This window comes from Rissa tridactyla, chromosome 3, assembly GCF_028500815.1.
Source record: "Rissa tridactyla isolate bRisTri1 chromosome 3, bRisTri1.patW.cur.20221130, whole genome shotgun sequence".
Lineage (NCBI taxonomy): Eukaryota > Metazoa > Chordata > Aves > Charadriiformes > Laridae > Rissa > Rissa tridactyla.
Genome location: NC_071468.1, coordinates 111603027 through 111627987, shown reverse-complemented (window position 1 = coordinate 111627987; position 24961 = coordinate 111603027). Strand labels below are relative to the sequence as shown.

At 38.2% G+C, this 24961-nt stretch overlaps 1 protein-coding gene across 3 annotated transcripts in view; it reads right to left on the bottom strand.

The window, feature by feature from the left end:
- LPIN1 (lipin 1) overlaps nucleotides 1–24961 on the bottom strand; it is an 83856-nt gene that overhangs the window by 17072 nt on the left and 41823 nt on the right. For 2 of the 3 annotated variants that reach the window (XM_054195200.1, XM_054195199.1), the window contains 14 exons: nucleotides 24380–24580; nucleotides 22965–23060; nucleotides 21421–21755; nucleotides 20911–21030; nucleotides 20310–20417; nucleotides 15146–15275; nucleotides 12916–13225; nucleotides 11329–11422; nucleotides 9756–9943; nucleotides 8530–8623; nucleotides 7104–7173; nucleotides 5100–5192; nucleotides 3635–3711; nucleotides 1464–1608 (listed from right to left, as the gene is read on the bottom strand). In XM_054195200.1, coding sequence (XP_054051175.1) covers nucleotides 1464–1608; nucleotides 3635–3711; nucleotides 5100–5192; nucleotides 7104–7173; nucleotides 8530–8623; nucleotides 9756–9943; nucleotides 11329–11422; nucleotides 12916–13225; nucleotides 15146–15275; nucleotides 20310–20417; nucleotides 20911–21030; nucleotides 21421–21755; nucleotides 22965–23060; nucleotides 24380–24580 — 2061 coding nt within the window. The remainder of the gene's footprint in view (nucleotides 1–1463; nucleotides 1609–3634; nucleotides 3712–5099; nucleotides 5193–7103; nucleotides 7174–8529; nucleotides 8624–9755; nucleotides 9944–11328; nucleotides 11423–12915; nucleotides 13226–15145; nucleotides 15276–20309; nucleotides 20418–20910; nucleotides 21031–21420; nucleotides 21756–22964; nucleotides 23061–24379; nucleotides 24581–24961) is intronic. The other variant, XM_054195201.1, reaches the window with a different exon arrangement.

Below are 24961 nucleotides of genomic sequence, written 5' to 3'. Positions count from 1 at the left end.
TCCAGAGAATGGCCACCAAGATGATCAAAGGACTGGGAAGCCTGCCATATAAGGACAGACTGAGGGAACTGGGTTGGCTCAGCCTTGAGAAAAGAAGGCTTAGGGGAGACATTATCACTATATTCCAGTATTTAAAGGGTGGCTACAAAGAAGATGGAGACTCCCTTTTTAGGAGTCAAATGGAAAAGATGAGGGGTAATGGGTACAAGTTACTCCTGGGGAGATTCCAACTGGACCCAAGAGGAAAATTTTTCATAATGAGAACAATCAGCCACTGGAATAATTTCCCCAGGGAAGTGGTGGATTCCGCAACATTGGACACTTAAGATTCAGCTGGCCATCTTGTCTAGACTGTACTTTTCCCAAGGAAGGTTGGACCAGATGATCCTTGAAGTCCCATCCAACCTGGTATTCTATAATTCAATTCTATTTGTGGACCTAATCATTTGTTTTCACAAAAACTGCAGGAGTTTAATACTTTAATTGTCTCATTCTTATTTATATTTCCCTGCAATTGTTCAGTGAGTTAAAAAGTGAAAAGGAGGTGAGAATGCAGAACAACTGATGGGCAACTGATGAGTCTTGCTCACTGTTTAATCCAGAAACCAATCTAAAAGTAGCTTTAGCTTCAGCTAATTTCTGCAAGGTATCTGAAAAGTATCAATATATTTGTGTAACCCTTGCTTTCTGTTTGTTATAGAAAATTACCAACACATCCTATATGTCTCTTGGGAAAAATTCTACATTTCTTACAAACTATTCAGGCAGTGAGTGATGGGCTGTTTAATGCTGTACGCCTTGTGTGGGTTTCCTTCAGAAAATTAATTGGCTGTAGATAAGACGACAAAGAGTATTTCCCTGAAGAAGACCATTTTTCCAGATCAAATTGGAAAGCGTAGAACACAAAACTGTAACAGTTTTGTCAACATTAGTCAAAACACCTCTGTCACAGAGGAAGAGAATTGGCTCCAGAGAAATTCATAGCCTGACCTCATAGTAAATTCACAAGCAGGTCTTTCAGAAGTTACTAACAGAAAATCGTATTTATATAAAATGTGACTGTCTGCCTATGAATGAGGGGAAAGGAAAGGAGAGGAGGAAAAAGAAAAAAAAGAGAGGCCTGTGGGTTAACATATACACTTTATACATAATACAAAAAGGATGTGGTTCCAGGACACTTATTCAGGTAACAAATACATACTTTGGAATTTAATTTTGATATTTTTCTAAATGGGATCCCATGTCTCCCAATCTCTGAACCCCAGCACTTGCTGCAAGGTACAACATTCATGCTTAATACTGAAAAGAGAAGGGAAAAGATTTTTCTTTTTTTCAATATAACAAGAGAGAGAATTAAATGCAAGACGTAAGAGCTAATTAAGCTTTGCAAGCCTGAATAACAGTATTGTTCATGTTGCATTATAGAAATGACATTTCAGGACAAGGAGGTAAAATTAACTCACGAGCTGGTCAGAAGTGAGTCGAAGTGTTTTTTTGTAACTGATTCCAGACAATAATGAGAGATGACTTGAGTTGGTTTGTAATGACCCGAGGTTTTGTTTGGCAGCTCTAGGGTCTTCATCGCTTGAAGAAGATTCATCTTTTATTCTGGAACATTGCACACAGAGAAAATGATGTTATCATGTCAGTAAATGCATCTCAGTATCCATTAAAAATGCATTAACTGTGAGTCACCAAATAAGTCATTGATTCTTTGTTCGTAAGTACTGTCTCACAGGAGGTCATTCACATCATGGCTTTAAATATATCAATGAAGTGCCAAATTTTCATTCACGCATGTTCCCCACTATTCATACTTGGATTGTTCTAGTCATTCACGTGTCTATAAGGTAGTTTTCAGCCATATTGACTCAAAAATCTCAAACTGGTAAAAAAAAGTAATGCCCATTACATACTGTAGCTACAAAAATTCCTCAGTTCCCAGAATAAAGAGGCGTTTGTTATGCTGGCTTCCACCCCTTCTCTCTTCCTCCAAAGAATTAACAATTAATAATAATAAAAAAAAGTCCACATCATGGAAATTTTGTTATAGAAAATAACTCCTCCTTCTCTTCCAATGAGCAACTTTAGATCATTGGAGTATTCTTTGCCAGAATTTGCAGGATTACTCCATTCAGGATATGATGATAAGTCATAAAACCTGAGCTGCTTTACACAATCCTTTTTAAATACACATCAGTATAGTTTTGGTTTTTTTCCTGTTACAACCACTTTTTCAGAATTTTTGTAAGGGTATCTTTCTTCAGAAAATAAGTTTTCCTACAGTAAAGAAATCTATCACCTTAGGCGGAAGGTAAAATATCCTTTCAGATCCTACAAATCTCATCTTTAAAACAATCAACATTTTGCCTCTTATTGCGATCACACCTAGATGGTGTTTGATGTTAGGAAGTCTTGATCCAATATCAAGGTACTGCATGTTATGCCTAGCAACATTTAAAAACCTGTCTTGTCCTTTGTAACACTGGCTCTCAAAAGCTCTACTCAACATCCCACTTGTCGCATTTTGCTTGAGAGCAATAAACTCCTAATGACAGATTTCTAAGGTCAGTTAAAATTTAAACAAAGAACACCAATTACAGAATCTAGTCTGCTTGAAGTCTTAATCCCACTTTAAAGCTTATCTCTAAACAACCATGTAAAAAGAAACAGATCTAAATGTCACTTGTCATCCTTAAAAGGAAAATCAGCCTTTCCGATTTAGTCTGTGGCTGTCACAAACTCAGAGGGGCAACTGAGATAACATCTGGTCTCCTACAGAATGAGGAATCCTCCTTCCAGCACATTCATCTGGACTGCAACTGTTAACCTCCAGAAAGAATGACAGCTAATGCCTTTTTGTTTCATAAAGATGATCCTTGAACTTAACTTAATGAGCATAAAGCATATTTAAATCTGGCCCTTTTCAGCTCTAAGTGCAAACAGCACACAGCCAGGCTGTCCTTACAGTAAGACCTGTATTTACAGAACAGGGGCAAGGTAGGAGAGCTATCCCTGGCTAACTCATCCCTCTAAAGCCTCCAAGGCAAGTTACATCTCATCTTACGGAACCCTCCTGAAGGAGAGATTCTGGCCATACAGTACAATTAGTTTGGAGCACGAGAAGGAAAAGACTTCTACAATCCTTGAAAAAAGAGTAAGAGAAAAACATGACTATTGCCTGTGAAAAAAACCTATGAACAGTCTTAGGCCCTTGAACTTCCCAAAATACACAGGAACAAATTAAGTTGTCAGGCCATAAATGTAAGTAAATCATAAATTTTAGCAACTGGGATCTAACAACAGCATGGTATCATCTATGACGTTCCTTTGAAAACTCTTGAGAAATACATATAGCTTCAGAGAACTGCTCCAGTTATTGTTTGTTTTCAAGGGGCTGGAATGGGTAACACGGAGCTGCAGCCAAACCACAGAAATGTGAGAGTGCGCTCGCAAGACCTGCAACCCTGCCATGGGTAGAGCCTTCCTACCTGCACTTATTTGGTGCAACGGATAACAAATTAAACAGATTTCACTGACACGGTATTTCTTTATTGAATTATAAGAGGTGGCTTGCTTTCATTTTTAAATGGTGACTCCTGCTCTTTTCAGGTACAGATAATTTTGGGGGTACCTGTTTGCCATGCTCATCTGTGAAGAGTCTTCTCCTATAAGTCCACTCCCACTCATGCCTTGCTCTGGCTTTGTTTCCTGCAAAAATACAAGTATGAGAAGCCATGCATCTCCTGTGGGGCAGACAGGAAATGTTTTTAGGAAAATATTAGAAAACAGAATTCTGTCTTGTACAGACTTGGTAAAAATCAACTGCATGTTTGTTTCCTTTGTTTGTAGACAAAGCAAAACAAAACTTCACAGTTTTCTTAAAGAACAAAGGCTGCACAAAGAATTAAAAATTGCAAATATAAAACTCGGAACAAGAATTAAGATGGAAGAAGTACAGAAATATCAGATTTCAGATCTAGCACTGTTGAAGTTCTGGGATCAATCCCATAACTTCACAGTTCATGCATCTCAGATAGCTAGATTTCACTTGAAAAAGCAAAGAGGCGAAAAGGAAAAAAAAAATACAACTACCTTTCATAGAACCATTAAAATTCTTAATCCAATAAAATTTTCCAAACTGCTTTTACCTTGAGTAGATGCTAAACTCTATTAATTTAATCCCACAAGATTTTTAAATAGTGAATGGTTTTGAAACACACAAACGATAACACCTCCCCCTATTTATTTATAGCTGCTGCAGCTCAAGAGATAACCAATACGTCCACTCAGAGAGAAATTCTAAAAAACTGCAACAAAACTGTGAAAACTAAAGTCTCGTGCTCTGAAGCTCATACCCACAGATCAGTATAATGGTTATTTCATGCTAGGCTAAAAAAGTTCATTGACTGAGGCACAACCATAAAAATGTATTAGAAGTAATTTTCTCCCCTCAAGTACTAATGCTTCAATAGTATAAATTAAAATGAAGAGGTTTTATTAGCCAACTTTAAAGATTAAATATGTCTAGACAGGAGATCAATATTTCATATAAAGTTTTTGCTTTTTTCATTGTTCTTTAATGTTCATCCATGGCTTTAAGACTGTTACCACAAACTTTTAATGCTCAGAAACAAAATTCAGAAAGACTTTAAAGACTAATATATAGTCAATTTTCCATCTTAGGTTTTGCTGAATTTTACAGCTCACACTACTCATAAATATGTCTGTTCTTCAACTATCAAAAGAAAGCTGCAGAAATCTAGAAGAAAATATTAAATTAGTGGCACAGCTCTTTGATTTTAAGTTCCCAAACACAGATTTAATCCATTAGATAATACTGCCTCACATTTGTGTAACGAAAATAAATGCAGAACCAAAACACTGCAGGCAAATATTTCAGGTAGGGTCTGATCCAAAGCCTTCTGAAGTCAGAAGAAATCAAACTTCAGACACCGTTTAAACATCTTAATGTGTATATCCTCAGTCAAACTGAACATTGAGCTACTCCCAGAAGCAAAGTTCTGAGGGATGAACATGGAGGTATCCAGCCTTCCCACTGCAACCAGAGGGAAACTTCACTTGCTTCTCAAACTTACCTCTTTAATAGTGCTGTTCCTCCCTCGCCATGAAAACCACCACCTTCCACCTTTTTTGGGCATCTTGTCCCTCATTATAGATTCCACAGTAGCCTGTGATAAATGGATGGTAACATAAAAAAAACCCAACACAAAGGACAACCTGATATATGTAAATGAAAGAAAGTGCCAAACACACAATTTTAACTTATAATAAGTAGAATAAAAGTAAACATACTGTCTGTGGACCATAAATTCTATTAAAGCAAAATCTAATGGTATCCAGAGCTGCTCTGAAGTAACTTAAACATGAATACTTATGGTATTTTTAAAAGGAAAATGAAAAACAGATAAAATCAAAGAAGAAAAAAAAAAAGCATAAACAGGTGTTAGTATAATGTCTAGAATGGAGAACCTACTGTTTTTAAGCTGAAGTTATTTACTGAAAATCATGTTAAAAAAAAAAAAGGATATCACTTTCTGAAGGAGCTCTCATGCAAAACAGTAACAAACCCCCATGCAAGATAGTTATTCTCATTTAAAAATAACTACAACATTCATATTTAATCACCAGATTGGGGAAAAAAAAAAATCAAAGAAGTTACTAGCTTTTATGAGTTTAGTGTGATGCTATGAATTTGACTGACAATGTTACAACTGTTTTTTTTAAACCCTGGCTATTTTTCATTGGTTGTATATACTAGAGCTTGGTAGAGAAAAGTTTCCTTCAATGCCCATAATGACTGGAGCCTTATGCATTGTGACAAGGAGAGCTGAATTCTTTCACTTAGAGAGCAAGCAAAAGATAAAAGGGGAAAAATGTTACAGTAAAGGTGGCCATAGTGTTTGGTATGCCCTAGAATAAGTCATTAAAGTAAAACTGTGACATTAATTAGCAATTTTTTATTAAAAAATAAAAAATAAAGATTCCAAGAACTCTTAGCAGGTAAAACAGAGGGTTGAAGGGTTGAGTTCAGCTAATGTGCGGGACAATGCATCCCTTTTTTGCAGTGTTTGCATAGGTTCTCTTCACTATATTATTTAAAGTATATGAGAAAAGAAAGAAATGACAGAGCAATAAAGTTGAGCGAAGAAGTTGAGAACTTTTTAAACAAAAATAAGAAAAACAAGGAGCAGATGGAGCTACTGAGAATGAAATGCAACTGTTGAGAACAATGCCTACAATTTAAGGGAGTTCTCAAACATATGGACAACTTCAAGTAGACATCCTATTGATTTTTAGTGAGATAATTCACATGCATGCAGTTAGACATGTATTTAAGTGTATTTTGCAGAACATGAACAGGTTTTTTTTGAAAAAACTCCATTTTCAATCAGTTCGTAAGGCCTTTTTTCATAAAGCATCTTAGTATTTCAATTCCTCAGTTCCATTATTACAGCAAATCAAAACTCTAATTAACAAGTCATTAAGAAAACCAGTAGGATGACTAGTAGCATAAATGACTAATTTTAATTTCAGAAGTACAGTTCAGCCAAGTAAACCTTCCCAATCATACAGACCATTCCAACATAGTCATAGCTATCTGCCGCTGCTTACCCAAGTTGGTTATGAACAACCAACAGAGAAACAGAAAGCTAGCAACCTACAGGCCTTCCTCATCTAGCAGTTAAAGCTTATTCCCTGAGGTTAAAGTTCCTGGCCTCTATTTTTATTTTATAATATACGCTGTATACAGATAAAATAGAAAGCAGTCACCAAGTATTCAGCTACAGCAAACACTAACATGGGTCACTATAATTTATGTTTCCGATTCATAGTAATGCAGGAAAACAGGAAATTTTCCTCTTTCAAAGTATTTTTAATGACCTCAGTCTAGCAAATAAACACAATTCACAGACCAGATTTAGTCCTGCTTATTTAGCCCTTAGCATAAGCTAGACAGTTACGTGTGGATAGGTATTACTGATGTGCAGATTCTTTTGTACAACAACTCTCTTCTCTGCCTTAATAAATGGCAGAATGTCATAACTCCCGCTCTGACCAACCTTGATGTTCAATCTCACCTTTGGCAAAGGTTTCTGGAAAGCCTGCATTGCCAGCAGAAGGGGACCAGCTGTCGTCCAGTTGTAGTACCTGGGCATGCAAGAGAGACAATTACAGCATTTTGTAATCCCAAGGTTCCAATTCACAATCCACCTAGTATTTATCATCTGGCAAGTTAAAGCCATGAAGCGCCTTTTGCACAGGTCAAACTCTGGCCTGTACCAGTAATAGCAAACCCACCTTGCTCCACAGTACGTTCACAGGTATTTACAGTATATACTTTTCAAAATACACAACAAAAGCTAGGTCCTTAAGCAGAAAGGGTATTTGTGGTACCTTCCTCATGTCCTTACTATGCCTCATTATCATAGCGTGAGCTACATTTTTTACAAGCTGTTTTCACTGTTTTTCCATCAAGGAACTACATAAAAGTTAGGGGCCGTGGTCTGTAGGATGTCAAGCTTTTGCTACTACGTGCTGAACATGGGTCGACTCTTGTTACAGATAGTAGACAAACACAGTATTGCTTCCCTAGGCACATGGATGGTAAAAGCTCACATGACATCCAGAGAACATGACAGTAAGATCCTCACTAAGTACTTCTCTCTCTTCCCAACATATCAGTAGGCAGGTAAACATTACCATCAAATTCAGAGAACTACCGCAGGGAAGCAGTAAGTGACTCACCTCAGACCACAGAGAGGGTCAGGTATGAGGTGGTAACATACACAACACAAACTATCACATGGCACCAGGCACGTCAGATTTGGATGAGCGATGTCTATGACTAAAGGTAACCAACCTCTAAGGGCAGTACAAGGCCATGATCCCTCCTTTACTCTGTAATGTTGTGTGCCAGGTGCAAGGAGCTCTCGAGTTAAAACACCCTCCAAAAAGCTGCCAGCAATAGAAAAATATGAAATAGTGCCTTAGCCTTACAGAAATGGAAGTCTCACACTTGGTGGGTGAAGTTTAACAAGTCTTGAAAAGCCATGCCTCCATAGAGGCCTATTAGCAAAATATTCAGTATATACAGACAAACTGCTGGGTGCAGAGTGCTTGCGAGCAGACTGCCATATCCCTATAAATATTAATTATTCAAACTGGCTCAGGGCAAGCCTTAGCAAGTTCATATCCTATTTCATTTTTAGTCTGCCAATTGAGTGTGAACACTATCAGCATTTAATACTAGCTTCTTGAAATTCAAATTGTGTCAGTTAGCTGTAACAGGTCATCTGAAACTGCTCTTTACTCTAAATTTAAAGGAGGAAAGGTAACTAGAAGAGCCTGAATTCACTAGATGGCTGACTCTTTCTGGATGAATCTAAGCTATAAATATTCAAAATCTATTTTTTCAACTATGGTGAAACTGATCCAATGCACTGAAGTGCCACAGAAGTGTTTTTGTTACAGCAGTAAAATATTCTTTTACTGAAATATACTTACTTATTTCCAATCTTAACCACAAGGTTAGGGTCATCAATGATAGCAGGATTGTCCACAAACTGCTGATATGTTACTGCATGTTCTAAGAATTCTTCTGTGGGGGGAAAAAATTACATAGATAAAGTATGCATTTAGAGATGCCAGAGATGGGCCAACTTAAACCTCTTAGCATCTCTCAGACACATTGGCTTCACATTCAGGGTCAGCCCTTCATTACTAGCGTGATGAGATTAGCAGTAATACGGAAGCACGATGTTCAGAGACTCTCAGTCTCAGGAGATGCTGAGGATTTCTTTGTTAGGTGCTGGGGTGTTTTTCCTGTTCAAAATACGAGCTAAGTGAAAGCTCAAGGATGGAACTGTGAAGAAGGAAAATCAGGCTTCTAAGCAAGGCAAGGAAGTACTTTGTCATGCCTTTCATCGATCCTCTGATTAGGTTAGGTTAGGAGAAGGAACCGATGGGCTCAACATATATGTAAATCTATAGCCAGAAACTTAATTATCACTTGTAAGGCCACCAGCAAAATGAAAATGTTTACTCATAAACAATCTTTCCACTGCTTGTAACTCCTTTCACAAGAGTCTATGTAATTCACAAGTGATCCAGATAACAAATCCAACTCCAACAAATCACAGTATATTTGAAATGTTTTAATAACTAGCTTCTGAACAGCAATCAGTGTAGCATCAGGCTCATATGATTGTCAAAACTGAAGAAATTGCCAGTCTTAATCCATTTATCTTCACGCTATGCAGCTGGAAGTTTAAAGCACAATGATCTAAGAGTCACACAAGAAACTGGCGGTAGAGCAGGAACTCAGGTTAGAGTTTCCAACTCCTCCTCCTATTATCCCCGTTTACAGACCCTTTTTTTCACTCCTGATACCAACAGCGGGGAGTTTCCTAGCTATATACTGTATCAAGTGGCAAAAGTACTATTAACACTATTGTGACATGAAACATAGTATTATCAGGAAATAAAAATACCAATAAAATACTTTGAAAAAAAAAATAGTATATAGCGGATTGAAGTGTGTTAAAAATATAAGTCCTATATAAGACTACTATTTTAAGTGTGAAAAATTCTAGGAAACAACATTTTAGGGACAGTATTTATCTTCTCAACACATTCTTGAGTGCAGCCACGGGAGGGCACTGCTTCCTCGGTCTCGGATGCTAAAACTTGGCTGACAGCACGTGCCTGTAATTCAGAAGGTCATTCTGTACCTTTGGTTATTTCCTTGTTGTCAGTAAGGCCTCCGCAGAGAGAAATGGCAATGGAGGGCAAATCTCGAATTCCATCCGAGGTGCTTTCAACTCCACTGTCAACACCTGAGCTCCCAACAGACTGGGGAGAGTGGCTGGCAGACCGCGGCCCCGTGTCGTTCGTGTTCTTGCTTTGGGTATTATCTCCACTGGAAAAGAAAAATCAGGAATTCAGTCTTCACATATGCATTCCCAAATTCTCCCCCTTCAACAAACAGTTTACATCTGACACACACTTACAAAAAAAAGAAAGAAAAAATAAAAAAGAAAGAAAGTTTGCCGGATTTTGCCATAAAATTTAAACAAAGTACTATAGGACTCACGTATCCTCAAACATTAGATTGCTTCTGCTTACTTGCCTAAACTAGGCATGTATAATTATAGCTTCACTTATTTACAAGAGAGAGGGAAAAATAAGACAATAAACTGTACAACCTTAGTAGGAATAATAATGCTAGTATAAACAGAGTTTATACTAGTAGAACTATTCCCACACAGGAACAAGTTAAACATATTAACATATGTTTAACACTATAAACATATTAGTTTATTATTTAATTTATATTAATTATATAAACTGATAGCTAAACTCAAAACAAAGGATGCATATGTTTGTGTATTTATATGTCATGTATATATAAAAAAATACACTACATAAAAACTACTAGGATTAAAATTTTACAAAATAATAAATCATTATACCCACTTAAAATCTGCATATACATGAGATCATTATTACAAAGTGCAGGCTCAAACTCTGCTTTCCATTCCAGATTTATACGAATGCATTTGAGAAAGGAATTTTCAACCCAACTTTTTTTTCCATATTACTAATCTTTCTCAGTTTTATTGAAATGCTAATATTACAACAACTGAGTTTAAGCAAGCAAGAAAGAAAAATAAAATACACAAGCTACTTTAGTTGTTGCTCAATGACTTTAGTCAAATGACTACAGCATGATGTGGAAAGAGGACTATAAATGTTATAAGAGGCTCTAATAAAGATTGGAACAAGTTGGAAACTGTCTGTTCAGGGTGCAATATTTTCATAAATAAATCTGTCATGTGTCTTCCAAAAATTATTTTCTAACACTCATTTTTACAGGTGATAACTCACAGTAGAACAACATTAGAGCAATAATTTTGTGGTACTACTGTTAACAGTAAGATATGTTCTTCACGGTAATAAGCAAGGACACAGGGATAAATATATCCCAAGGCCAATTGCTCTCCCAGGACACATGAGTAACACTCACAAACATCAGTGTACGTTACATAACAACCCACAATCAATATATGATGCTTAATTGACCAAAATAGAAAATCAGTTTCAAGCACACTTCTCAGGCCCAAATGCAGAGCCTTCCAAAAGCTCTAATATTCCTCTCTACAGAGATTTATTTTCCTTCTACCTTCACCTCTGCTTGGACTCTGAAAAAGAGGTCTTATCTGGTTGGCAATGAAGAGTTTGATCTAAATCTGGAAGGTGACAAGAGCTCTTTAAATAGTAAAAATATAAGGAAAGGACTTATACTTCTTGGGGAAATAAAGTGCAGCAACTTCTGGATCCATATCAGTGAGGTCATCTAAATAGACACCATCAGCACCAAGATGCCGGCTTCGTTTGTCTGTAAGGGATGGCACAAATAAGCCTATTAATGACCACTTTCTGAGTAACAAGCCAGAACTGTTAGTACTGTTTAATTATTCATTTTAAGATTGAGAAACCAGACAAGTTATAACAGTTTGTGAATTGTGTTTGTATAAAATAGTACTGCCAAAAATTTCAAAATAAGTTGCTCACATACATTGTTCAGAATTTGAATACACAAAATGGAACAGCAGAGGATTAGTTTGATATGCTGACGCCTCCTTATCCCAGACAAAGCCCCTGGGAATTAGAAGTCAGTGGTCACTGTAGACAAACAGCAAAAGGAAAACTTTCAGAGTATTTGCGTAGGCCTATTATCACAGTAAGGCAATCAGAGCATTTAATCTTCCAGCACTGATCTTCAATCCCCCTTTGCAAAAGAGAACTAACACAACAGACTATACACTGTAGCCACTCATAGACTACAACCGGCTCATTATGGAGACAACCGACTGTTTAGCACATACAACTGACGTGTTGTGTGTGCACATGCATCATTGAGGGAAGAAGACATCCCTCCTAGGTCTTTCACTAGTACCAACACACAGAGTCATCGCTGTCCTGTTGTTGCTGGTACATCTAGACAAGTAACCACTGTAAGGCCAGAACCTAATTTGGAATTCATTCTGAAACCCATGACTTCTCACTGTCCCAAATTCCAACATCAAGCATCAGAAAAAAAGTTATCTAGAGACTGAATATGAAGCAGACTAACACCCATTTTTTTTCTCTAAAGACAGTGGAACGCATGGGGAATTGGATAAGAAACTTGTATGTTTACTGATTAAAAAGCAGCTGGACAAACTAGGCTTATATAGGGCTTACATAATTATAGAGCAACCAGAGCTCCAAAACATAACATTTGTAACCAAATAAGTTTCATGTGAAGACTGTAACGCTTATTACAAATACCATGGATACAGAGCCCAGAAATCAAGAAGTAGAAAAGCAGACCGAATTATATTTCACAAATTCAGGACAAGTACCACACAGAACTGAAATTGCGCATGTGAAACAAATGCACCTTATTTTATAGCAAATCTGTTGTTTGTGCAAAAGATGTACTACAACTCTGTATTAGGGCACAGAGGTTCTACAATTACCAGTGAATTACTCAGAAAGTAGTCAGAGCACGTGAACCAGCAGATCTATGGTGTGCTTGTACCAAGAAGAGAAATCTCTGAATCTGTCAAATATGGATAAGTTTGGAGCAAGTTTTGCAGTCGTGCTCATAGACACAGAGTTGCCAAAATTCCCAGACCAAGGAGAATCTTCTATCTTACTACATAGCTTCTGTGAACAGCCTGCTACGCAGCTCTGGTTTTGAAGGTTCTCTCCACAGCTTACTCCTTTTCAAATCTGAAAGTGCCTTCAGGACACAGATGAATTTCTATGACAATGACATGCTTTATCACCATAAAATTCAAAGACAAATTCATACGTATAAAAGTGCAGAATCAACAGCTTTACCTTTCTTTCTGGAAGGGGAATCTATCTTGCCAGCTGGTTGGGATGAGCAAGCTGCAGCTTGTTTTATTTCTTCATTGGCAGGCAACGGTGGTACAGCTGCTTCTGGAGACTCTGTCTCTGGCTTATTTGTCTCAGCTGGTAAGGGCTCACTTTCATCAGCAGTTGCTGTATCTGCTTGCCCAAGGGCAGGTAGGGGACACACAGTGTTAAACTCCTCTATAGGAGAACTTTGGATGACCCGAAAGTGAGTGCTTTCAGAAGGATTTACATCCACCACGCTGGGTTCCTTTGCTTTGAGCAGAGAACTGGCCTGTGAGGAAAAATAAACAGACTGCTATAAAGAAAAGCTCTTTAAAAATGTAACAGCCAGAGTTTAACCTGTTCTGTTCACTCCAGCAAGATCAGATTCTCAAGGTAACAAACTCCAGAAGAAAGCCACGACTAACTGAAGTGGAGACTAGAGTGTACGAAAGACCTCTTTGCTGTGCGCTTCCTTGCGCAAAATTCACCTGCATCTTGGGGCCAGGAAAGATTTGTGCTGCAATGTGCTCTACAGGCCTCATTTCCCACTCACCTGCCTGGGAGCACATCACAGCTCCCACCCTGCCCTCCTCCCTTCCTGCTCAAATCCCAGCTTTTCTTCAGAAGGGAACACCAACAAACATGAAAAGGGACCGCAGACTGGAGTTTGTACACAATCAGGACGCTCTCAGGGACCAGGACAGGTCTTCTAGCATGGCCTGAGTTCCTCAGTACCTGCATTCCTGCTTGTGTGCCTCTGCCCAAGTGCTGCTTTGGGGAATCCCCTGATTGGCGAAGTAACGAAAATAAATTTACTCTTTGCATTTCATCCATGGTTTTGTGGCTGTTCCCGAGTCCTGCCTGTGCCGGCTCACACAGCATCCAAAGCATAACTCCGAGTTCAGGTATGGCCAGTTCAACTCCAAATAGCTTGGCCATAGACATCCTACATGCAGTAGGAAAAGCCTCCAGGAATAAGACTTGCGGTACACATCAGACTGTATGACTGGCATAAAAATTAAACACCCAAATCTACTCACTGGAAACCCTAAATTCTAGACTGGAAATGCCAATTTGAAACTCCTGTTGGGCCTGTGCACTTAAGTCAGTTTTCTATGTACAGAAAATAGCTCCCAATTTTCTTGTAATATACATGAGGAGGAGAATAATGCGGAGGTGGTGGGACAGCTCATCTTTGGCCTACTAAAGAAGAAGCCAGAGCTCTTCTGAAGGAATTAAGAATCCTGGATTCCCATCCCTGCTTTGGTCACTAGCTACCAAGAGTAAATTAAAAATAAATTATAATAGTGCCATTATAATTCTGGTGCCACCACCAGAATGCAAAAGTCTTTTCTGAGGAGGATACCCACTTCCCTGGACTGTAAAGCAGGAATTTTGTTTCTTTCTACTGTTCCTGACCCCATCACTCCTTCAGTCCTTTCTGCAGAGAAGCTAGCCTCCAGCAGAAGGGCCCAAACCCTGCACCACCCCTGCAATATGCCACCGGAACCTGACCTTTCTTTCTCACAGCCTGCGGCAGGCATAAGCCCTAAATCTCTCCTTCCCTATATATGAATGCTCTGACTCCACAGCTACCATAAGGAGCCAGCCAGAACCTGACTGACCTGCACTGTACTCAGCTGCACATGGCTACTGTGCAGCATGGGAGACAATGGTGTTGGCACGCTCCAGATCCTGCCATCTAACCGGGCCAAATGGCTTCAGGCAGGAGACAGGCACCAAGCCAGTCGGCTCAGCCAAGAGAACAGCATGTCTGGGCACGCAGAGATACAGAACTGCCGGTGTTTCTGGATGCTTATGTACTCAAGCAACTGATACTAATTTTTGTCAACTACACTGCTAACACCAAGTACCTAATTTCCACCAGACCATTTATGAATTTCACTGATTTACCAAAGGACATTGGGTTTAATTTTATATGTTATTTAAGCTTCTAACTTTTACAAGACTAGGTCTCGGGTACTTCTTCATTTTCTACTGTATATCATTGGTGTTGAGAACATCCATGGGAGAAGGAACTTTCCTGTACCTCCTAAGGAGCAAGATGGAATTCTTTTACATAAAACATTGCCATTTTGTGTAAAAACAGGATCCATTCCCGCTTCATCAGTCTGCAATAGAATAAGCACATGTGTCCCATTAAAGCACAACAGATGCTAGCAGGAATGAAACAAATTACGTTGGATACCTTTGCAGCCTGGGGTAGCTCTCCCCATGCCCAGTGCATGTGGGGATTATTCTTTAGTCCGCTTCTGTCCGTAGGTTTACTGACTAATTCTGAGTCACTCTGAGGAGTAGGTGGGCGTGAACCTGACAGACTGAAGAAAAACAAACAAAAAATATTACAAAACCAAAAGTAACCACAATGCACTAAGCACTTTCCAAACTGATATCAACCAACCCAAAGCACTGAAGATTTAAATAATCATTAGCCAACTGAAAGTGTGAAAGCATGGAAAAACTGTTTAAACAGTTCAGGATCCTCTTAGACTGGTATTCAGAGGTCTCATCCATTTTTTAGTAAGCGCTTTCACAGAAGTAGGATGCGAGAAGCTGAAAGAGATGGAACAAGTGCGCTAGACCTGAACATTTCAGGAGGGTTTTTGTTTTTCTGTGTGGAAAAAAGAATGAGGATGGTTCCAGCAGCAGTAAATGAATAGAAGTTAGTATTATTTGAATAGAAGTTAGTATTGTTATAATGGATGTGAAGTGCAGAAATTACTCACTCGCATCAACAAGACACTTTATCCTGACTAAGTAATAAATTAGTCTAAGGAATCCAGTTGATTACTTCCTTCTACTAACTTGTTCAGTTCTACCCTTACGTGCAAGTTTATAGGGAAACCAGCAGGAGAGCTACACAAAGAATTTGAGCCCTTCCAGTTCAAAAACATTAAACTGTTTCTTTTGCTGTCTAGTCAATATAAAATATTTAATAATAAATCAGTAAATTATCAGTTTGTAGAATATTTTTAATGTGGCGAAGTCAATAATGTGACGTCAAGTTAGCCATTAATAAATAATGATTCACTGATTTCAAGCACAAAAGGAAAAATTCTGATTATCTCCTCTGCCTTTCTGCATACACAAGTCACAGAATTTCAACCAGAACTCCCTGAACAAAGTCCATTATTTTTTGTCTGAGCCATAGTATGTCTTTGGTATACTCATGTAATCCTGATTTAAAAACTACAAGCAACAAAAGAATCCATTACGTTCCCAAATCGAACATCCAAACTGAGTTACCTTCACTCTCAAAACCAAAATGTTTCCTATGCTTAGTATAAATTCTTCATGTTTGATTTATTCTTTACCTTCTGGATAAACTGAATATCCAAACCAGTTTTGCCCTTTCGCAGAATCACAGAATGGCAGGGGTTGGAAGGGACCTTCAGAGATCATCTAGTGCAACCCCCCTGCCAGAGCAGGGTCACCCAGAACAGGCTGGACAGGAATGCATCCAGGCAGGTTTTGAATGTGTCCAGAGAAGGAGCCTCCACCACCTCTCTGGACAGCCTGTTCCAGTGCTGTGTTCAACGTCAGGCAGTTTTGTAGAGCTAGCTGGTAGGGAATTCATTGGTCACAGGAAAATAATTACTTCACAGTAACACAAAGCAGCTTTTACACATCAATGAATTTCACATCTGAAAAGACAGCAGCCTATCTATCTACATTATTCGTTGTTTTCATCTATGTTGCAGTAAGATATATTTTGAATATCGACAAATACTATGACCTTTTAGCCACATTGTCTAATTAAACTACAAAATTTATAAGCAATACCACTGTGGAAGATCTTTTTTAGTCTTAAGAATTTCAAATTTTTATTAGTCCTTAGGGTATAAGCTGCCATTTGACAGACAAAGGAATCAATATAATGTGATTTTAAAAGTATTTTCTAGCTCCTGGTGGGTTTTCCAGCAACTTCTATATATCCCACTGACAAGTTTGTAGGATTTGCAGTATTTTCCATGCATCTAGGGCCCATTGAAACCTTGGAAATCAGAAGCCTGGGCATTTGAGAAGATCTCAGCAGGCAATAACGTTTCTACTGCTGCTTTAAGCCCAAAACATCTAGATTTAAGGAAATGTCACTGCGAAAGTTAATCTGTGCACTACAGACATTTTAACCTTAAAAATACCTACTGTTTACTTAGAAAAATCACCAGTCTGGGTTTTAGGGTATGTTCAGCCCAGGTTCACTTACCCAGCCAGATAACCTGAGAGAATACAGGCACTGCTTCAGTTTGGGCTAGAACCTCTGCATTTTGCAATGAGAACACTGATCGGGGGAAGTGGGGGGAGAACTTTGCCTTTTCCATAATTTTCCCCAAAAATACAGTTCCCTTGTACACACAACTGAATGGAGAAGCAGCCCAGGCTGTTACTCAGCCCCAAGAACCAGACATAAGTATATTCCCAGACACACACATGCAAGTGCCAGAAATATGGCACTTGCATATGTGTATATGTTAAAACAGGCAGAGTTCTGCTCTGAGAATGCTCTTGCTGTGAAAAGCCACCTGATGATCCATGCACGCAACTGGGTTAGTGGCTCAGAGTAGATACAGCTCCAAGTATAACCATGGTAAATTATGAACAGGATTAGCAACCAACCCCCAAAATATTACCCACTCTCACAAAACAAAATTCACAAAGTACACACTATCTACTGAACTTTCAACACAAGCACAATAGACACATCTAAATTCTCATTCTATAAATACTACTTTTCTACACAATAAAATATAAGGATTTAGTAGTAACAAAATGTTAGATCTTCAGAATTCTTTTCAGTTTATTTCTCCTTGTAGAGTAGTGTACAAACACTAATACAACCTCAGGGCAGCCCAGAATTATCATCGCAATGCCATCTTAATTTAAAAGACCCAAGACCAAATCAGACTGCAAACATGCATCCAAAAGGCAAACAGGAGATAAATTATTTTGTTTGTATAAAAGGATACTAAAGCATTCTCATTCCTTATATCATCTGGAACATAAACTGGAATTTTCTATGCCACCCACAAACATTAATCCAGGGTTGGTGGCCTCCCAATGACAGCTGGTTTTCCATTACAGAGAAATACCTTTACTTTTTTATTCGTAAGCCATATTGTTGTTTAACATTCAATACCTACTCTCTCCAACTAATATCCTTCTGGAACAGCAACAATAATCTCTGTCGTTTATGGACGCAGATGGCAATTATGCCTACTACAGTCCTGTTTGTATACTTCCTGTTTGTATACTTCTGCTTCCATATGTAATGCCAGATGTCGTCTCCTTTACTAGCACTGGGACTACTTTGGCTGCTATTCACTTCATTCTGTTGCCACCAAAGTAAAATGAAACTGAAGACTAATAAAGCTCACAATCACATTCCTTCATTATTTATTTTTTTTTTTTAGCTTGGCTAGGTCAAACTAAATCCTGAATTAATGTTATGCTTGCACTAGGGGTCAATAAGGCTGAATACCAAGACCGTGTAGGATTTGCAACACAGTGTCAGTATCCTGCAAATGCATCCGTGGATCAGACTCAAAATGCGTTCCTTATTCATTATACCACCAAGACATTTGTGTTGGCATGAAATATGCCTTGCAATTCCCCTGTCCTTAAGTTAGGCACCGACCCAACCCAGCTGAAGTTTTCGTGCCTTACATAGATTGCAGAGATATTGCAGATCAAACTAGAGCCACCCATCCTGTCAGCACTGCACAAGAAGGAAGGGAAACTTCAGTTCAGTCATTTAGATCAGCATATCTGATTCATATTCCATAAATGCTGAATATCTGTGTCACAGTCCTATGTATTCCTTAACAGCTATGATTGCACTTAATGTAATCCAATGCCAAAGAATAAGGAATTTGGCCTGTAGTTGGCAGTTGTGCAATAGCAAACCACACTGATCTTCACAGTGTTTCCCACTGAAAGCAGAGAGCCCTGAAAAAGCAGCAGTGTGACCTGAGAAAAAATCCAGTCTTGACTGAGGCCAAATAAACCAGGGAAAGAAGTAAAGAGGCCTACTTCACGCACATGTCAAAACATTAGCTGAGAGCCTCTGAACCTCCTTTGAGGTGGCCATAACAGAGTTTCTTATTTCACATAGAGGAAAACAGTTGCAGACACAGAGGGCCTTCCTCACCCAAGTTACTGCAGCACTTTAGCTCTATATCTAGACTGCAGGACAAGTGAACTCCAGAGTAAAATTCATAGAGCCACCCAGAGCACATCACTGCTCCATCCCAGCCTGTGCCCCTGCCCTTCCTTCCCATGAAAAACACTGAGGAGGACAGCCTTGAATGTCCCAGGATCTCACCTTGACTTGGTGCTGCGATGTGGTCAGGTTAAAGAGGGAAGACCTAGAAGCTGGGGAAACCTCAAGATTATCAGTTTCGACACAGCCTTACACACCTAGTATGGCATCTGTATTGAGATAAGCAATGAGCAATTTAGCCTGATTTATTACTCAAAGCTTCCTCAGCATTAATGAAGAATTATAGAGGTCATATTCAGATACCTACTTTAAATGTTTTAACTGAGTTCCTGTGACTTCTCTCCATTGACTTAATGGAGAGAAAGTGCCTGTCTGTGGAATCTTGAGACATCTCGAGTTTAAGGTATCATAAAAAGTGTCTGTATTCACTTTTAGCTCTGTAGAAAAGAGTCAACAGTCAGAGGAATTCTACACTACAGCAAAGGCTTATGTCTGGGTCTCCCAAACCTTAGCCAAGATGCCTTATCTATTGTGTCATCTTTACTCTAGAAGATGCTCCCCCACTGCAATCCAACATAAAGTCTTCCCCACCCCCAAACCAGGGAACAAAGGAAGAGAAGTTCTTTTTTGGTACTGGGCTCCTCGCATCACAAGTTTTGCACTCCTCATTGCTCACTTAATCTCTGAGGCCTTTGTTTTGCTTTTACTTTTGCAACCTATGCACAAGCAAACAATTCAGGAAAACCATAGGATAAAAATGTCATTAAAATATACACTGACTATAAAAAGCCACACGGAAATGTGGCTTCAGAGGAATGTACGTTTTCACTAGCTAAGTTCCTTTTTTTTTTTAAATCATCTTAGTCAACTTCAGTTTTAACTCAGGTTTTCATTGGCCTAATTTTATATTAGCCATACTCATTCCATTGGTGACTTACCTCCAGTCAACACCCACAAAGAAGCAAGCAGAGAAAGTGGTTTTCAATGTCACTTTCTTTCAAAGTGTCTGGGTTAGCAATAAGTGCAATTATAAATCCAACGAAGTTCACATACTACTAATGTGTTAAAGGTGTATTAATGTGTTAAAAGGATTAAAGCGCAGCCCAGAAAAGAGAGAGGACAACCGTTCTACCTGTCTGGAGGAGAAAAGTGAGAAGATTGTTGAGGACAAGAGCTAGATAGGCCTCCATCAGCTGGAACAGTGAGAAGAGAGGATTGCCCTGTGCAATCTATAGGCTTACTGGACAGCACAGCGTGTTGACAGAAAGGAAAACAAGGTGTCATTATTGACAAGTGCTGATTAACGTAAGCTTTTTGTGCATTAGCTACATGAATGCTGAATTTACATCTAGAGTTTTCAAAATCCAGAATACTGCCATCAGGAAACAAACAAAACAGAGTTCAAAATGCCATCGAAAGGGCTTGACACGTGCTATCACCAGACTGGTGAAGCTAATCACACTAAGCTTTACAGTTAGTAGAGAAAGTTTCTTCCAGAATGCAATTCAAAAAATTTAAATTAAGCCATTGCTCTGAAATAATCTCCTCGTTCTCCCCTCTTCTGCTGTTAATTACAGAGGCAGTAGAGACTACCTGATTTCAAATATAGAAAGCATTCACCTAGTAGTTGACAGTGACCATGTTTGATACCAAATTTTTTAGTAAGACTTCATATAGCACTAGCATGTAAGAATTCAAAAGATTAATTAGAACTGTACTATCAGAAAAAGTACCTTTGAAGAGGTGACCATTCTCCATCTGAATGAGGGTAAGATGCAGACTGAGAAAATGTAGAAACTGCAGGAGCCTTTATGTCAGATAAGTCATCAACAAACACATCCGGAACAGGGACCCTAGGTATAGGGAAAGATGTGTCATTTAAAAACCATACTTGATTACTGAACTGTCATATACTTCACATAACAAAAAAAAAAAATGTACTGCAGAGAAGAATTAATATAACCTGAACTAAAAGGAGATATAGAAATGTTATCTGATTCACACCTGCTGATTCACATGCTGTTCACAGCATGATGGAGGATTGTTCTTATGTTTTCAGTGTCATTTTCGTTATTTTTGTTAGTAACATTCTCAATAGCTTTCCAGTGTAAAGGTTTTTGTTAAAGAAAGATGGTCATCGACAATACGTACCGACTTAGATAGAAATTACTGTTAGAAGGTATGGAATGAAACATTAACCTAGCATTAGGTTTCCATTATAAACCTCAGTTCTACTGTGATACCTTGAATTGTCCAATGGCTCTTTTTCTTCCTCTGAGCTAATCTCTATAGGAAACATGTCTTCATCTTCCGATGTGTCTCCATTGTCTTCTCTTTTTAAGTTATCTATTTTATGCGTAGACTTCCTCCTTTTTTTCCTCCTTTTTTTCACAGAGCTACAGCCTGGAGATGTTTCAGTAGCAGGCTGGGATCCATGGGCTTGTGGTGGTACTTGTGAGGATGCACCGGTATCCAGATTTCTTATCCTGTCTATGGAGTTCCTCTTCAGCTGAGCTTCCATTAAAGCAGTTCCCTCAGACAGAATGGGAGATGTGGAGAGATGATAAGGAATTACCTCCTGAGAAAGAAAAAATGCAAACCATGCAACATATTAGTTCCTCTGGCAGTCATAAATCTGGTTCTGAAATATATGCACAATTGCCAAAATCTAAGTCATTTATTCTGAGAAAATTAACAAAGATTAGACATGTGGGTCCCCAGTATGATCATACAGCATTTGGAAATTGTTTCATAGATGCATCTCATTAGACAAGCCAGGAACAATACTGTTAATAAAGAGGATCCTCTGGGCATCTAATATTGGCCAGGTTACGGCATGAGTCTCTATCTACCTGATGCTAGATACAGAGCAGAAACAAAATACTACATTATAACCCGAACATTTTTGTAAAATCCCATTCTCTTTCACAACTCAAGATGACAGATAGTAATCAGATAGGTCAGTGGTTTATAACTAGGTCACAAAACCATCCTCTAGTTCAATCATATAGACACATCTCTAGACATTCATGGAAGTATTTCTAGCAATTTTCAGTCCCCAAATAACTGTTACCACACAGAAAATTTAAATATAGAGATGAATACTGCACAGGCACACACCTCTCACCTGAAACTAGTAGTATTGTACTCGATGTAAGAATTTGAAAACTCATCCCACTCTGGACAGTGACAAAAATTATTTGGGATATCTGAAGAGAAATGCCTGTAAAAAGCTTTTCTTATGTCACATTACGTGTAGATTATTCAAAACTAGTGTGACTTATATAGACTAGTACTTAATCACACAGCTCAACAGCAGGCCTTTTCATTTAAATGTAATTCCACATGAATAATAGTTGCACGATCACGTCTCTGTGCACAGATGTTTACAGGGCACATGCACTTTTACTGGCAGTCTGCTGAGTGCATATGTTCAATGTAAAAGTTTCCGCATAGAACAGTTCCACGGACATATTTACCTCTGTTATACATATCTTTGGAGAATGTGGACTGTATACATGTTTATTTCTATTCACACACCGGTGTGCACATAAATTCTGATTAATTTTTTTAGTTATGTGATTACCTTTAGATTTTTTCCATCTCAGCAACTCAAAAAACAAAGCAACTGCATAGTATTAACTTTCCACTACAGAAAATTGTCCAGAAACTTGCAAAACTATAAAATAGGTAAAGATATGTTTTTCAACAAAATTCCTAAACTGAAAACTGACTCTGAAGAGCAGACATTGAATTTTAACAAATTAAAATTAGTTTTGACTCTTACTTGATCATTATCCATCTCCTGCACAAAAAAGGCCTCTCCATTGTCTCCTAGTTTCATGTGCAAATCTACAGCTTCTCCATTAATTTCTATGTCAACCTGGAAGAAAATAAATATATTCTCAAATGAAAAGAAAGTTATGTTAGGTACACAGTTCCTGTTCAGTTATCCTACGACTGTCGCTGGGAAAATGCTTCTCAGGGAAGTGTAGGAAACCTTATAATAAACATAAAATAGTGAACTTCTCTGTTTCTCTCCCCCTCCTCCCTCCCCCCCCTTCATAAGGTCATCAATTGTCAGAATGTCTTTCTAACTCATTCAGCTTATTGCTATCTTGGTCCTTTACTCGGGAAGGTTTATAGTCATCATATAAAGTCCTGAATACTTTCAAATGTAATTCTGAATGCTTCACTCACCACACACTCTTATGATTTATAGCCTAATTTTGCATTGTGCAAGAAGTACTCCCACATGCAAATTTTAATATTCTGTCTTTCAAATTCATTTAACAGACTTCTCTTTACACTAGGAGAGGCACAAGTAAGAAAAATTGTCCATTTCTTCCACACATTTATCACTGCTATACAGCCCCAACCATTTCCATTTCTTCTCAGGAGGATCTTTCTCTTTGCCTATAACCATCCTTGCCACCAACTCCATTTTCACACTAGTGGTTTGGGGTCTTTTTTGGAGATTTGGACAAGCCTACACTTAAGTTATATTTCAGGGCACAGTATATTATTGGCACAGTAACATTTTCAACTTTTACCCATCCTAAATCTTGGTATTCTTTCCTGATTCACATTAGAATTGAACAATGTCCATAGCGACATCAGGATCTTTCTGTTGAACAATTCTAGCTACATTAGAACCTAGACTATATATAGTTACAAATTAGTTCCTAACACAATCTGTCGTGCATTACTCACTGGCAACTTCACACTGATATCATATTGTCAGGTCATTTAGCTTGGTTACATTTATATAAAGGTCCTCACTGCTTTTTCTAGCTTCAATTAACCTCAACATTCTGTTATCTGAAAATATTACTTCATGATTAACTCTCTTTTTGTAACTATGAATGAACGTGTTAAACAACGGGGTCTTAATACACATACTACATGTTCATACTACATTATGAACCCAAATCAGCACATTCAAAATTTTTCTCTATTGAAAATAAATGTTACAAGTTTCATGGTTTGTTTTGTTTTTATTATAGTCAATGTCTTCCAAATTATGCTTTGAAATGCAAGAATCGGTAACAACTATTTTAATTGAACCTATCTTCAATTTGGACACTTTGTAACGAGTGTCTAAAGAAAACCTTGACTAGCATACCACAGAACATTCAGTAACTTTCATGCCATTAGAATTACCCCACAGACAGAACATATCAAAATTGTTGATTTTCTTACCACTTTCTCCCTAGAACGCAGGACTCCCATTTTCCCAAAGCGTACGTGGAAAGGAGAACACTGAAGATTTCCATCTGGCTGACGTACAACAATTATATCTATACATCCCGACAATGTGGCTGGGTTTAGTCCCTTATAGAGCTCCTTCACAGTTACAAACACTTGCCCTGCTAACTGTCCAACGTAATTCATGGTTTGGACCTGAAAGGCAAAAGGTAGAACAAATAAGATTTTGATCCTTGCTTTATATTTTAGAGACATTTGATAGACGGAGATTCCAGCAGTGGAGTATTCTCCTGTTTCACAAACTAACAACTTCACATAGAGTCGTGATTTCCCACCTGATTTATTTACAGCTGACACATGTTTGCACAGAGCTATTAAAAGACAAAAGCAAAGCAGACCTTGTACAGTCAGAGAACTGTAACAACTTTCAAAAGTTCATAAAATCAGTTGCATTCAAAACCACTGTCAGACTTTTAGACTCTGCAGCTCATAAATGTTTTCAATTATCTCTGAAGAGAAAAGCATAACATCTCCTCCTATCATTTATTGTGCCCTCATCACCAAATATACTTTTCT